Source organism: Urtica dioica, chromosome 8 (genome assembly GCF_054948205.1).
Source record: "Urtica dioica subsp. dioica isolate 48M chromosome 8, U.dioica_male_clone48M_v1_H2, whole genome shotgun sequence".
NCBI classification, from domain to species: Eukaryota; Viridiplantae; Streptophyta; class Magnoliopsida; order Rosales; family Urticaceae; genus Urtica; species Urtica dioica.
In genome coordinates this window covers 1,867,044-1,879,348 of record NC_142763.1, presented here as the reverse complement: position 1 = coordinate 1,879,348, position 12,305 = coordinate 1,867,044, and the positions used below count along the sequence as shown (strand labels likewise).

Here is a 12,305-nt window from a genome sequence, read left to right as displayed (position 1 = left end):
AGATTCCGAGCGGTGTGGATTTTGAGTTCAAGAGCCTGAAGGGCTTCAAGGTTCTATTCTGTTTTCTTGTTAGGGCTTCACTTTCTTTCAAATTTCCCTTATGGAGGTCAGTTTGATGTGTTTCCATGGTCGAGCTTCATCGGAAATAGAGGCCTTTGGGGTCGCAACTTTCTTTGTTGTGACTCAACTGAGCACTAGTTCTCTATCCCCGGATTACGCTGAAGCTTTTGACAGATTTTAATTTGGTGCTTGGATTCTGATCATTGACTCGAATGGTTCTGAGTGTTTTGTTTTGCTTTGCTTTGCTTCTGGATGGGCATTTCCACAAGTTTAGTGTTATATCCATTGCAGTATGTTCATTTGCCAAGTCTTTGGAAGCTTATTGCTAACAAGTGCTTATAAAAGAAAATGCTACGGAATTTGATTACAATGTTTATACTTTATTTATAGGCCAACCGTCTCCATACTTGTCCCGTTTACGATAATTATGTCATAGTACATTTTATAAGGAGATTTTTATGGGCGTCACAATATTTCAGATGGGAGTGAGTTTGTTTTTTGGTCGATGAAGTTTTGGATAGAGGCAAATATGACACTTCACCACAGAAATTGTGTGGATCTGAAAGATGCCAATATGGAGATATTGGATAGCCTTTTTTACTTTTTTTTTGGCTCTTGAATTATGACCTAGAATAGAAAGATTGGATAAACTATTGACCTTCTCTTTGGCCATCGTTTCATTGTCAAAGCTGGCTAGAAAGATTTAGTACAGTAGACAAAGTTTAGCAAAAAAAAAAAATGGAAATCCATAAAGTCTCTATTTCCACTGTGTATCAAAACATTGTTTTGGAATCAAATCATACCCAATACGACAGACATACATCTAGTGCGGCGACCAATATTCCAAAAAATAATCAGGATAGAGTGTGCATCAAGTTGACGCTCTTGCGATGTGACGAACACATAACATTTTATCAAAATCTCCGCTACTTGCTTTCGGTGGTCACTCACTATAATATTTCTATGCTCAATTCATCATCAAATGACGTTAGCTTCTGAAGGATCAACCTCTCTTGCTGGGTATCTATTCACTCTGGCAGTTAAGGGATGAAACATGGACAATTTCTAATGCGCAAGAAAAAAAATAGGAGGATTTGAACAAATAAGCAAGGAAATGAATTGCAAGGATACAGTCGAGATCAGGATTTTCGGTGAAATTGGAGTGCAGAGCGTTGCCAACACTGTCTACAATGGCTGAGGTGGTCATAGATGATTCAACACATAGAATGGCTGTTATCGCGTCTAACCGAGTTACCTCGTTTCTGAACATTAATCTTGCATGAGCTGTACAACGTCGACACAAGTAAATTAAATTAGGTCACGTTAATGGGATTTCTTTTCTATAAAAGATTGTTTGATAAAGAAAATGTGGGAAGCTAGGACTTGACCATTACTCTTCCAAGGAGTTAATGTTACCTTGAGCTAAGCGTATCAAACTTTCAAGCATTCGCACAGTCGTTCTAGCTGAAATCGCAACAAATTTTCCGGTGTCGAAAAAGAGAAAATAGCGATAAGACGGATCAGAAATTTTGTGTGCTTTATTGGTACCTGCATTTTGAGTTGCAGATCTTCTCTGGAGTTGATAATAACTCGAGATCACTGTTTCAGCGTCCTTCGTTAGGACAGGCCTAAAATTTGCTTTCACATACTGAATATATCTGCAAGATTCTCATTTAAAAAAAGATGTAACATGTCATATAGATCATTATCGCAAACGAAACTAAGAAATCAGAAGATTTCAGAATAATTGGATCCAAGTATAAGATAGGACAATTATACCTTCGGAGCAACGGAAGTGGCCAGATATTTGATAGGTCTTCAACACTATTGCCTTCCTCAGGCTCTCCCTGTAATATTATTCAAAATTTAGAATCAAGACTTTAGATTCATCAATCATCTTTGAGGGATAAACTGTGATTGGATACCTCAAATAAAATGTGAGATGACACGACGCTGTCCCATTCAGGATTTTTTGTATCGAGAAGGACAAGAACTATGTCAAATCTACTCAACAAAGGACCAGAGAGAGCTGTGTTGACTGATAGAGCTAGAGAAGGGAAAAACGAACAAAACAGCAACGTTGTGAATCAGTGTAAAACACAATAGATACGTAAGAGAAAGTGGAAGATTGAAATCATACACTGATCAGGATCGTACTGTCCCTTAGGATTTGTTGCACCAAATACAACGGTTTTTGTGCTTAGAGTTGTCACTAGACCGGCCTAGAAAAAAAAAACATTTTTGAAATAGATTATACAACTCTTTGATGACAAGGTTCCGGACGTCTTTTTAGTTGAAAATAAACCGAAAGAAACTTTTTCCAAGGCAAACCAATAGAACCTGGAATCATGTTGAGGTTCATTAAGTTGAAGTTACTTCTAATATCTGAAAATAATTACCTTGGCAACACTAATAGTTTGCTGTTCCATTGCTTCGTGTATGGTCGCTCTGTCGTGTTCTCTCATGCTGCCAAGATATATAACATTATATTAAGGCAATAAGACATGTAACAACCATATCTCTAATTAATATTTAGCAGTGATTTTATTTTTAATATACTTTTTCATATGACTCCAACTGAACTAGCATCTCTTGTCGATCTCAAAGCACTAGGAATTAAGCCTCGAATCATCAATTTTCAAAAAACTTAAACTGTAGATGCAATATTATATGAAAAACAATCAAAGAGTGTAAACCAACCTATCGAATTCATCTATGCAACATAGCCCTCCATCGGCCAAAACAAGGGCACCGGCTTCCAACATCCATTCGCCTGCAAATCAACCGCATTTTGGCTCACCCATTCAAGATGAATAGAATTGAAAAAAATACGGCCAAACAATTTATATTATGTCAATTTAAGAAAAAAAACACAAGAAATGTAATAAATCTACAACCCAAGCAACAAAACCCTCCGTGTGTAACGGTGTATTTCAGATTCAACAAACTAGTTGTTCTGCTCAAAGCAATCAACACCTGAGAATCAATTAGATATAATGAAGGTGCAATCATTTACCTCCATCTTTGACGGCTGTAACAGTGAGTCCAGCACTTGTGCTTCCCAAGCCAGTAGTAATTACAGAGCGGTTACTCAGTTTCGCCGAAAATTTCAGAAACTGAGATTTTCCAGTACCTAAGAAGCATTTGCAATGTTGTCATTTAATCTCCTAACATGAGAGAGAGAGAGAGAGAGAGAGAGAGAGAGAAAGAGAGAGACATTGTTGAGAATAGACCTAAGATGAATTTTAGTACCTGGGTCACCAACTAATAGCAAATGAGACTCTCCTCGTACCTTGGTCCCAGACGCGTCAACATGTTGAACACCTCCGATAAGTGTCAGTGCAACTAAGTTTAAACAAGACAAGATAGGAAAATTATTACTAATTTATTGGATACAAAAAGTTGTAATAATTACGCACTTGGAGTTGAAACCAGATGATGTACCTGCAAGCTTTACGGTGAAGAGTCCAAAAACTTGAGGGCATATTCCTCGTAGAATGGCATTTCTCCCTGTGTGATTTTCAAAATGGAAATATTTTTACAAGGGCGGTAAGCCGAAAGTGATCACCGTGTTGCTCATTCATATGAAACAGTGCAATCAGTGATACCTTTTAAAGGAGTATCCTTAAAGTCTGACCAAAATTGCCTATACTTCATAATTTCATCGTGAGGAATATTAATATCCGACTTCAGCTCATTAGTTCTCCTAAGCACATGAGGAAAACGAATTCAGTGAAGTGACCAAATATTAATCAGGATAGAACGAACAAGAACATCGATACTTTTTACTAGCATTTGTAAGTTTGCTCTAGATATGATCCAACAATTGTAGAGCTGTTCAACAAGTGCAACATTTTGTTTTCCATAGAACACAAGTGGATGTTATTACTAAGAAGACGGGATAAGCAACGTGTGCCTAATATTTGCTCTTATTTTCGAAGCTATTTCATTTACCTCACATGATTAGCTATCAGTATTGGGTCGAGATCACATCGTACATCTTTCATGTCAGGAGACCACTTTGCTGTTAAGACCCCCGTAACCACAACGTCATCTGCGGATCATTCAATAATAGTCAGAGAGCCATGGTCACATGAATACGTTGACAAAGTAGACAATTTCACATGACAAGGAAAAATAGAGGTAAGAAAAAACACTAGCAGATATATTGGAATATTTTTTAAAACGAGATGAGGCGAGCGTATCAGCACGTGAACATGGTATGAGACGACGTAAATAAATCTAATAAGATTCAACACATAAAAGTTGGAGGTGAAGTTTCCCTGTGAAGTTCATGAAAGACGAGTGATGTAAAAAAAAAAAAAACCAAAAAATAAGAGTGTGGTACCTCCAGCTTTAACAATATCAACAAGATCATCCTTTAGAATGACAGGGATGGAACGGGGAATCGCTCCAACGCCTAAGACTTGAGTACTCTCTTGGATTTTGATTTCTTGATAATCATGGCATGTTATTGATCCTTCTAAGTATTTGAACTTTGTGCTGTTGCAGAGCTTAGATCTCTGTCACCAGAGAGAGAGAAAGAGAGGTTGATCATTGAACTTTTCAAAGCTCCGAGTATCAGAAGTTCCATAGAAAACGTCATATAAAAAACTAGCAACTTATTGGCATAAGCCAGCATTCATTGTCAAGAGTCAAGACATTTTAAAGCAACCAGGATGAAAAACCTAAGAGCATTTATCATCTAAACTATTAATCAGAATACCAACAACTGCGATTACTGATACTCGATCGGGATTATATCATAACTTATAAGACAACCTATATATATAATACAAAACATACATGTGATGGGCACTGTGAAGGTAGTTGTATGGAGTTTCTAGTTTCTAGCTCCGGGTATACTAGGAAGCTGCACAAATACAATAGATCATTTTTTTTAAAAGAAACTCGACAATAGATCATTATCAACACGATAATCACAGAGTGCCCAAAAAAAAAGAAAAGAACTTAAAATGAATTTTAAAGTATGTACATCTTTTTTCAGACTGTTTCAATTACCCTCGATCCCGACATTGCATGAAAACTATCCAGTCAAAACCACTACAAGTTAAACACGATGATACGAATGTTGAGCTATTCAGTCTAAAACCATAATAATACTCATTTTTTTAATTCACAATTAGAAATCTAGCTAGTTTGCAATGTGGAAAAGTCAGATCAAGACTCGCCTATGCTGGCATTTCTCACACATGTACAGCCTCTCACCCTCATACATCTTGATCGATCCCGATCGAATGACCGTTCCTTTCAGGGTCAGAAGAATCCCCAAATGCCTCACTCTCACGCATCCGATCCTCGGAAAGGTCTCTACTCCAAAAGAAAAAAAAGCTCGACGATTATAAAATCTTCAAACCAGTCCAAAAAATCGAATCACAGCGATTGAGAGAATCACCAGCGCATTCGAGAGGAGAACCACTGGAGTCGATCCGAATATGAATGAATTCCTTCCTGATCCCGTTCTTGCCAGAATTTTTCAAGTCCGCCAATACAACTTTCTAAAGAAATGAAATCAACGACTTTATCAGAAGATTCACTCGTATTTTGATGGATAAAAGCTAGATTTTGACTAGATTACATACATGAGCCCAAACAGCGGCTTCGTCGAAGAATCGCAAGTACTCGGTTGGTTGAGAGTAGACGAGGCGAGCCAGTGGAGGATCGTCCTCCAAAAGCTCAGCGAAGCTGTGATTTTGATGAGAAAATTTTCAGGAATGAAAAGGAAGCGAGAGAGCGAGACTTACTCAACGAGAAGAGAGTAGTGAAGCTTGGGGTCTGGAGATAGAGAGATGGAACAGAGCTCGTCGGGGTAGCGTCGCACGAGAAACGCCGCCATAGATTTCACCGGCGCCGGAGAATCTCCCATTGCCACCGCCCACCGCTTATGCCAAAGTGGAAAAAGAAACTGACTCACGCGACGGGAATTTTTTGGCGGGAACCGCCACTGAAGGATCTCTTCTTGACCTCCTTAATTGACTGAACTACCCCTATAGTAATGGCAAGCTTGTTCCCAAGTTTGGAGTCTTTTCGTCTTTTTATTGGGCTGGGATATTCAAGGCCCCCAACACAACCGCACTGGTGTCCAGAAAAAAAAGCCTTAGGAGTGATTTCCCTTTAATACCCTTCAGACGAACATTATATTAAAAAATTAAAAATATTATATGTCTCCATGATTTAATTGACGTCAAACGCACATTTTTTTATTGACTTAAAATTCATTGGTGGTCTTCATCGTCTTTTGACCTTTGACATTTCAATTTACACCAACAAACCAAATCAAGTAATCCCTTTTTCTGTTTCTTGTTCAATACTACTCTTTTTTTTTTCCTAGTTGTATTTGTTCAATCAATTAAACATTTACAAAGGAATTGGATGTAATTTGTTTATAGGGGAAAAAATGAAACTAGCATTTGATGAGGGCTGGCAAAGAAGAGTGAAGTTCGGATAAGCACTGGAACACCCAATTCAAGAGCTGTTCTCTTGGGAGCTCCAAAAGAAGCTGTGCCTTAATGAGATTCCCCTCCATGGCGAGGCAATCCCTGTGAGTGTCTGTGAGCATCGAGGCCGTGATGAGCCTAAAGACGTTCTTGCTCATGTTGGTCTCCATAGCCACCAATTTTCCAGAGGCGTAGATCTTGGTGATCCCGAGATCCGCGGCCATTCTCTGCACGTAAAGCTTCTTGAGAATCACCTCCATCGAGTACGGCTCTTTCCCGTGCTGGCATCGCAGCTTCTCCGTGAATTGCATCAAGCTCCACATGTCTCTCTCCGCTGCCCTCTCCGCCTCTTTTATCACCTCCAACGGATTCTCTACGTAGTTTATGTACTCCGATGACAGATGAGGATTTATGTTCATCTCCACCTGAAACCATTTTTTTTATTTTAATTCACAAAAATATTTAAAGAAGGAGGATAAAATCGAAAAGAAAAAAAAAAATTGAAGTTCTCTATGGCTACCTGTACGGAATGGTAGGGAACGGATTTGACGCGGTGTTCGTCGACCTTGGACAAGCTGTCGAACAGCATTTCGAAGAAGAGATCGGCTCCGACGTTTCCGACATCGCCGGTCTGTTCTTCGCCGAAAATGGTGCCGAAGCCTCTTATTCCCATGTCTCTCTCCGCGAGCTGAAAGCCTTGACCCAGCTCACAGCATTCCTCGAGAGCGGCTAGTCTCTCCTGAACATTGGTCACGTCGATTTCGCTTTTAATTCGTCATAAAACAGCTTGGGTTTGAAACGAGAATTGCAAAAAAAAAAAAAAAAAAAAAAAAAAAAGTACCAGTGCGTGATCGGATAGCATCGACTTGTCGGGATAAAATAAATACGCATGAGCTTCCTTGTCCGCTCGCCCCACCCTTCCACGCAACTGTTCCAATGATATTAACAATGCCTATACTTGGTAGATTTTTTTTTTTTTTTTTTTTCCGAGAAAGAGGGAATACCTGGTACAACTGTGCTAGACCAAACTGCTGAACATCCTGAATGATGATTGTGTTTGCGTTTTGGATGTCGAGGCCGCTTTCCACGATGTTGGTGCAAAGGAGGATTTTGACATCGCCTTGTGCGAATCTCTCCATGGTTTCCTCGAGCTGTTTCGAGTATTGCTGCAGAGCGTGGCCTCCATAGAGTCAGTCAATAATCACATTTTCCACTGAAAGTTTGCACGTAAACTGAGATGTACGCGTGCAAAAGACTTAGCGTCTTTATTATCATCTACCTGACCGTGCGCCATAGCCATTTCGACACCAGGAAACGACTCTGCCAGAAACTCCATGACTTCTTCGAGGCCTGAAGCACGAAAAGGAACACGAGATTAAAAAGAGAAGGCAAGAGAGACGGCGAGTGAGTGAGTGAGAAAAAGGTTGAACCTTTAATACGAGGCAACACGTAAAACACTTGTCCTCCTCGATCCAGCTCGTATTGAATTGCCGAGACAGCTTTTTCCTTGGTGTAGGGCGAGAGATGGGTGTTTATGGGGATCCTTTCCGGGGGTGGAGTTGTAATCAAACTAAGAGAACAAATAAAGAATAAGAAGAAGAAGAAAAAAAACTCGGATACTTGTTGTGATAAAGAATGATGAATCAATCACCTAGCGTCACGGAAGCCGGTTAAGGCTAAATACAAGGTGCGGGGTATGGGAGTGGCCGATAGAGTTAATACGTCGATGGAAGTCTTGAAAGACGCTATCTTCTCCTTCTGTTTGACGCCAAACCTCTGTTCTTCGTCGACGACGAGAAGGCCGAGATTGTTGTAGACGACTCTGCTTCCGAGGAGGGAGTGAGTGCCGACGATGATGGACAGCTCTCCCGACTTGATCATTCGGAGGTACTCTTCTTTCTCGGACTTAGTCTGCAACGAACAGCAATGAGTATAGATTGAGAGGTTATAAGAGAGAAAACAGAGAGAGAATGTGTGGAATACTTGTGTTGGACCACATGCACAGTTAGTTCCGGGGCAGAGACATAGACTGCAATTCAGTCATTTCTCAGTGTGAAATATCGCCTTACAAAAAACCTATGTCAATTTCCACTAATCTTGGGCTGAATCTCAAATATTGGATCGGATACCTGTTTTGGCTTTGTTGGACTCTGATATCATGAACTACTACCTCAAAGCTAAATGACAACAAGAGGAGTAACTCATTGCCTTACAAACTTATGCTTGTTCTCATTCTCTTTCAACATATGATTCCTAAATTTGGCTCTTTGCATTCACTCATCTTGGGCCGAGTCCCGAAAACCGGATCGGATACATGTTTAGATTTTATTGGGCTCTGATATGATGCTAAGCGCCGTGGACTTCTATCTCAAAACTAATCGACAATCAGAGGAGTAACTCAAACCTCTGCTAGTTCTCACTCCCTTTCGATTTCAATGCGCGACGAGACGACAAGAGTCAGCGTCTGGATTAACCCCAAATATTGGTTTTCAGACAACAATTAAGGTTTTGTTTTATCTCAAATCTAAATGACAAACAAGAGGAGTAACTCCTTTCCGCTTATAAACCTACGCTAGTTATCGTTCTCTTTCAATATGAGATTCATGAATCATGACACGCCCCCTCAAGATGATGGTTCTCTCATCTTAGCCCGAATCTCAAATACATCGAGAAATTCAACGCCTTATAAACCCATCCTATTTGCTAGTTCCCATTCTCTTTCAACAAACCAATCTCAATTTCAGTGTTACCCACCTGAAACCTGGTGAGGAGGCCGACGGAGATGTGGGAGTAGGAGGCGGCGGAGAAGCGAGCAGAGATGACGTGGAAATGCTGGCGAGCAAGGACGACGGTGGGAGCGAGAACCATAGCCTGTTTTCCGGCGGAGACCACGCAGAAGATGGCCCGCAGAGCCACCTCGGTCTTCCCGAACCCAACGTCCCCGCACACCAGGCGGTCCATGGGCGTGGCCCGCCGCGTCAGGTCGCGCCGCACGTCCAGGAACGCCTGCGCCTGGTCGGGCGTGGGCCGGTGCGGGAACAGCGCCTCGAACCGGGCCGAGTCCGCCTCGGGCGGGTCCGGGTACGGCGGCCGGGTCAGCCTCAGCCGCTGCAGGTAAAGCTCCATGAGGTGGACCACCATCTTGTGGACCGCCAGCTTCCCCCGGGCCCGGCGCCGCTCCCACCCGGCGGTGTCGTTCAGCTTGTTTAAGCTCCGGGGAGCCTTCTCCGGCTGCGACGGCAGGGTGTAGCGGTACAGCGCGCGCGCCGCCTGAGAGAGCGGCAGCTTCGCCATGCCGTCCGCGTACTCGATGAACACGTACGGCGTCGGAGTCGCCGGACCGGACTTCGGTCCTTGCTCAATCCTGATGGCGACGAAGCGGCCGACGCCGACCTTCTTGTGGACGACGTAGTCGCCGGAGCGGAGGGTGTAGGGGTCGACGGAGTAGGTGAGGCCGTCGCGCCTCTGCCGCAGCCTCTGGAGGCCTTTCTGCTGCTGGAGTCTAACGGCGCGGAGGTCTTCCTCGCCGTCGACCACCACCGCCGCGCCGCCGCCTCCCGGGTGGTGCTTGTCTCGCCGGATTCGCTCGTTCACCACAGAGATGACGTCCTTCTTCTGCACGGCGGCTTGCTGAGCTGTCACGAAGGAGGGTCTCCTCCTCCTGAACCGCCATGTCCCCCAAATATGAGGGCTTGTGATTGTGCTTATGCTTCCCATTTCCGTTTGGGGTTTAAGCTCTCATCTCTTCTCTCTCTCTCTCTCTCTCTCTCTCTCACTTATTGTGTTTTTACTATCTTACACACACGCGCGCGCCACCGCACGTGCACCCCAGATATTTTTCGTTTTCCTTATCACGCTAGGCCCTCTTTGGGAGGTTTAGTTCTTCGGATTTAATGGCTTCTTCTTGATTGTCCTTAAAATTGTGAAATGTTATCTTACTAATTACATGTATCATCAGTAGTGATTCTGAAGTATTTTCTGTTTTTTTTTTTTTTGAAAACTCATCTAATGATTAGTGATCGGTATGGTGTATCAGATCAGTAGTGGTATGATACTAATTACACACGACGAAAGTATTTATTCCGGTTTTGACATATATCGTGGATTTGTTGAATATGTTCCCAAGGATTATGTTTTATCTCTCTCTGGCTTTTTCTTTGTTGTTTGTGGCGTAGGTTACAACACAGAGCCAATTAACGTTTGGTGAGTTTGCTCGTTGTTCTCTCAGTATACCAAGTTTGGTGAGTCGTGTGAATATGTACGACACAATTGATATTTGTTGAATGTGTGATCGTTGCTCTCTGTGACCAACCGTAAATTGTTCAATGAAATGCCTGGCTGAGATTGGAATGGGGATCTTGGTTCGGTAAATGTAATTAAATTTAGATAATTTTATATCATCTTCGTCCATGAGTTATTGCAATGTTAGAGACATTTTGTTCTAAAAATAACAAGAAAATAGTTTGTATAGGGCATGTGTTTCAAGGAACGTAGTAAATTTTTTCTAAATTAGAAAAACAAATATAATTTTAAACGAAATCCTTAGTTTCGAGATCTTATTTGTTATCTAAAAAAAATATATAATTTTCTCTATCATTCTTCATCTCTTTTCAAGAAAAAGCTATTTTTATAAGTTCGAAGATTTATGTTCGTGTTTTTGTAGTTGTGTTCGAGTGTATTTGATGGTTCGTATATGAATTATGAAATAGTAAGGAAAATTCTTCAGAGAGTTTTTATTGGAGAAGTCTGAACGTACGGTTAAAGGTTTATAGCAGAGAAAATGATCCTTACAGTTTGGGATTATTCTAATTAATTGAAACTTATAACTTTGGACAACATTAAAAAAGGATTAATGGTCGTAAAGTCCAACACATGTATGGGTTGACCAGACGATTTCATATTGTGTGTAAATCTCGTTGAGAGAAAATGTTATTATTGATCCACTTAGTATAACTATAAACAATGTGGATCATTCTTTGTATCATATATGATATATGTGTTCAAAAACCCCTCACCCCGACCTAGGATATGACTTTCAGATAAGCGATTTTCTTTAACGATGTTAGTTTTTAGAGTAACTCTACTTTTCCATAAGCATCTATCTATTTCTAATTTAAACAATTTTTTAGAATACCTACGTTTTCATGTCTAAAGAACCACATATATAAAATTGCCTTTATATGTATAATCAAATGAGTCTCATTCTCATAGCAAGAAAAGAAAAGAAAAAATGGAAAGCAATATGTCCATAGATTATGAGGAAGTTGTAAATAATATTAGAATAAATGACATATTTGTCCCCTGTATTATGGCAGATATTTCAAGTTAGTCCCCGAATTCTGAAAACGATCTTATTCATATTTGAACTTTGTTTTTGGACCCATTTAGTCCTTCCGTCAATATTTGCATAACTCTGTCAGTCAAATAGGCATATTTTAATCACGTGACAATGAAACAAGGGGCAATATAGTAAAAAATCACATTTTTATTTTATTTTCTCTCTCTAAAACACCCCAAAAAAAAGTAAGTCTCTCTCTCTCGCTCGCTGAACCTTGCATCGACGAGGGCTAAGCGAAAAGCCTTGGCGGAGACTCCCATGGAGGTTCTGATCGGCGGATCCACCGCGTTCGGCGCCATGAAACGGCCGTCGCAGCTCTTCTCCGACGCCGCCGGGGAAGGGTCCGAGCACAGATCTGGAAGCAGATCGCCGGAAGACGCCGCGTCGGACGTCTCGTCGTCGATCGAAAGTGGAGAACTTGTCGTCGAACGGCGACGAGGCCGAGAGCA

General features: G+C 41.3%; 2 protein-coding genes across 2 annotated transcripts; both read right to left on the bottom strand.

Moving 5' to 3' along the window:
* Positions 1-693: 693 nt before the first annotated feature.
* On the bottom strand, positions 694-6,147 carry MCM9 (minichromosome maintenance 9). Its single transcript, XM_089621525.1, is given in 19 exon segments — positions 694-1,084; positions 1,192-1,344; positions 1,477-1,524; positions 1,609-1,718; positions 1,840-1,907; positions 1,986-2,282; positions 2,460-2,526; positions 2,761-2,833; positions 3,077-3,193; positions 3,313-3,405; positions 3,505-3,570; positions 3,669-3,766; positions 4,015-4,114; positions 4,409-4,583; positions 4,867-4,933; positions 5,253-5,391; positions 5,477-5,579; positions 5,664-5,766; positions 5,826-6,147. Coding segments are annotated over 19 exon segments (2,073 nt in total). The 5' UTR covers positions 5,948-6,147; the 3' UTR covers positions 694-1,010.
* Positions 6,148-6,251: 104 nt separating this feature from the next.
* On the bottom strand, positions 6,252-10,384 carry LOC149387114 (DEAD/DEAH box helicase). Its single transcript, XM_089621519.1, has 8 exons — positions 9,273-10,384; positions 8,170-8,429; positions 7,949-8,088; positions 7,798-7,868; positions 7,523-7,684; positions 7,360-7,446; positions 7,039-7,257; positions 6,252-6,943 (listed from the first exon to the last, which is right to left on the bottom strand). The coding sequence occupies exons 1-8, from the start codon at positions 10,233-10,235 to the stop codon at positions 6,485-6,487; spliced, it is 2,361 nt and encodes a 786-aa protein (XP_089477645.1). The 5' UTR covers positions 10,236-10,384; the 3' UTR covers positions 6,252-6,484.
* Positions 10,385-12,305: the final 1,921 nt, after the last annotated feature.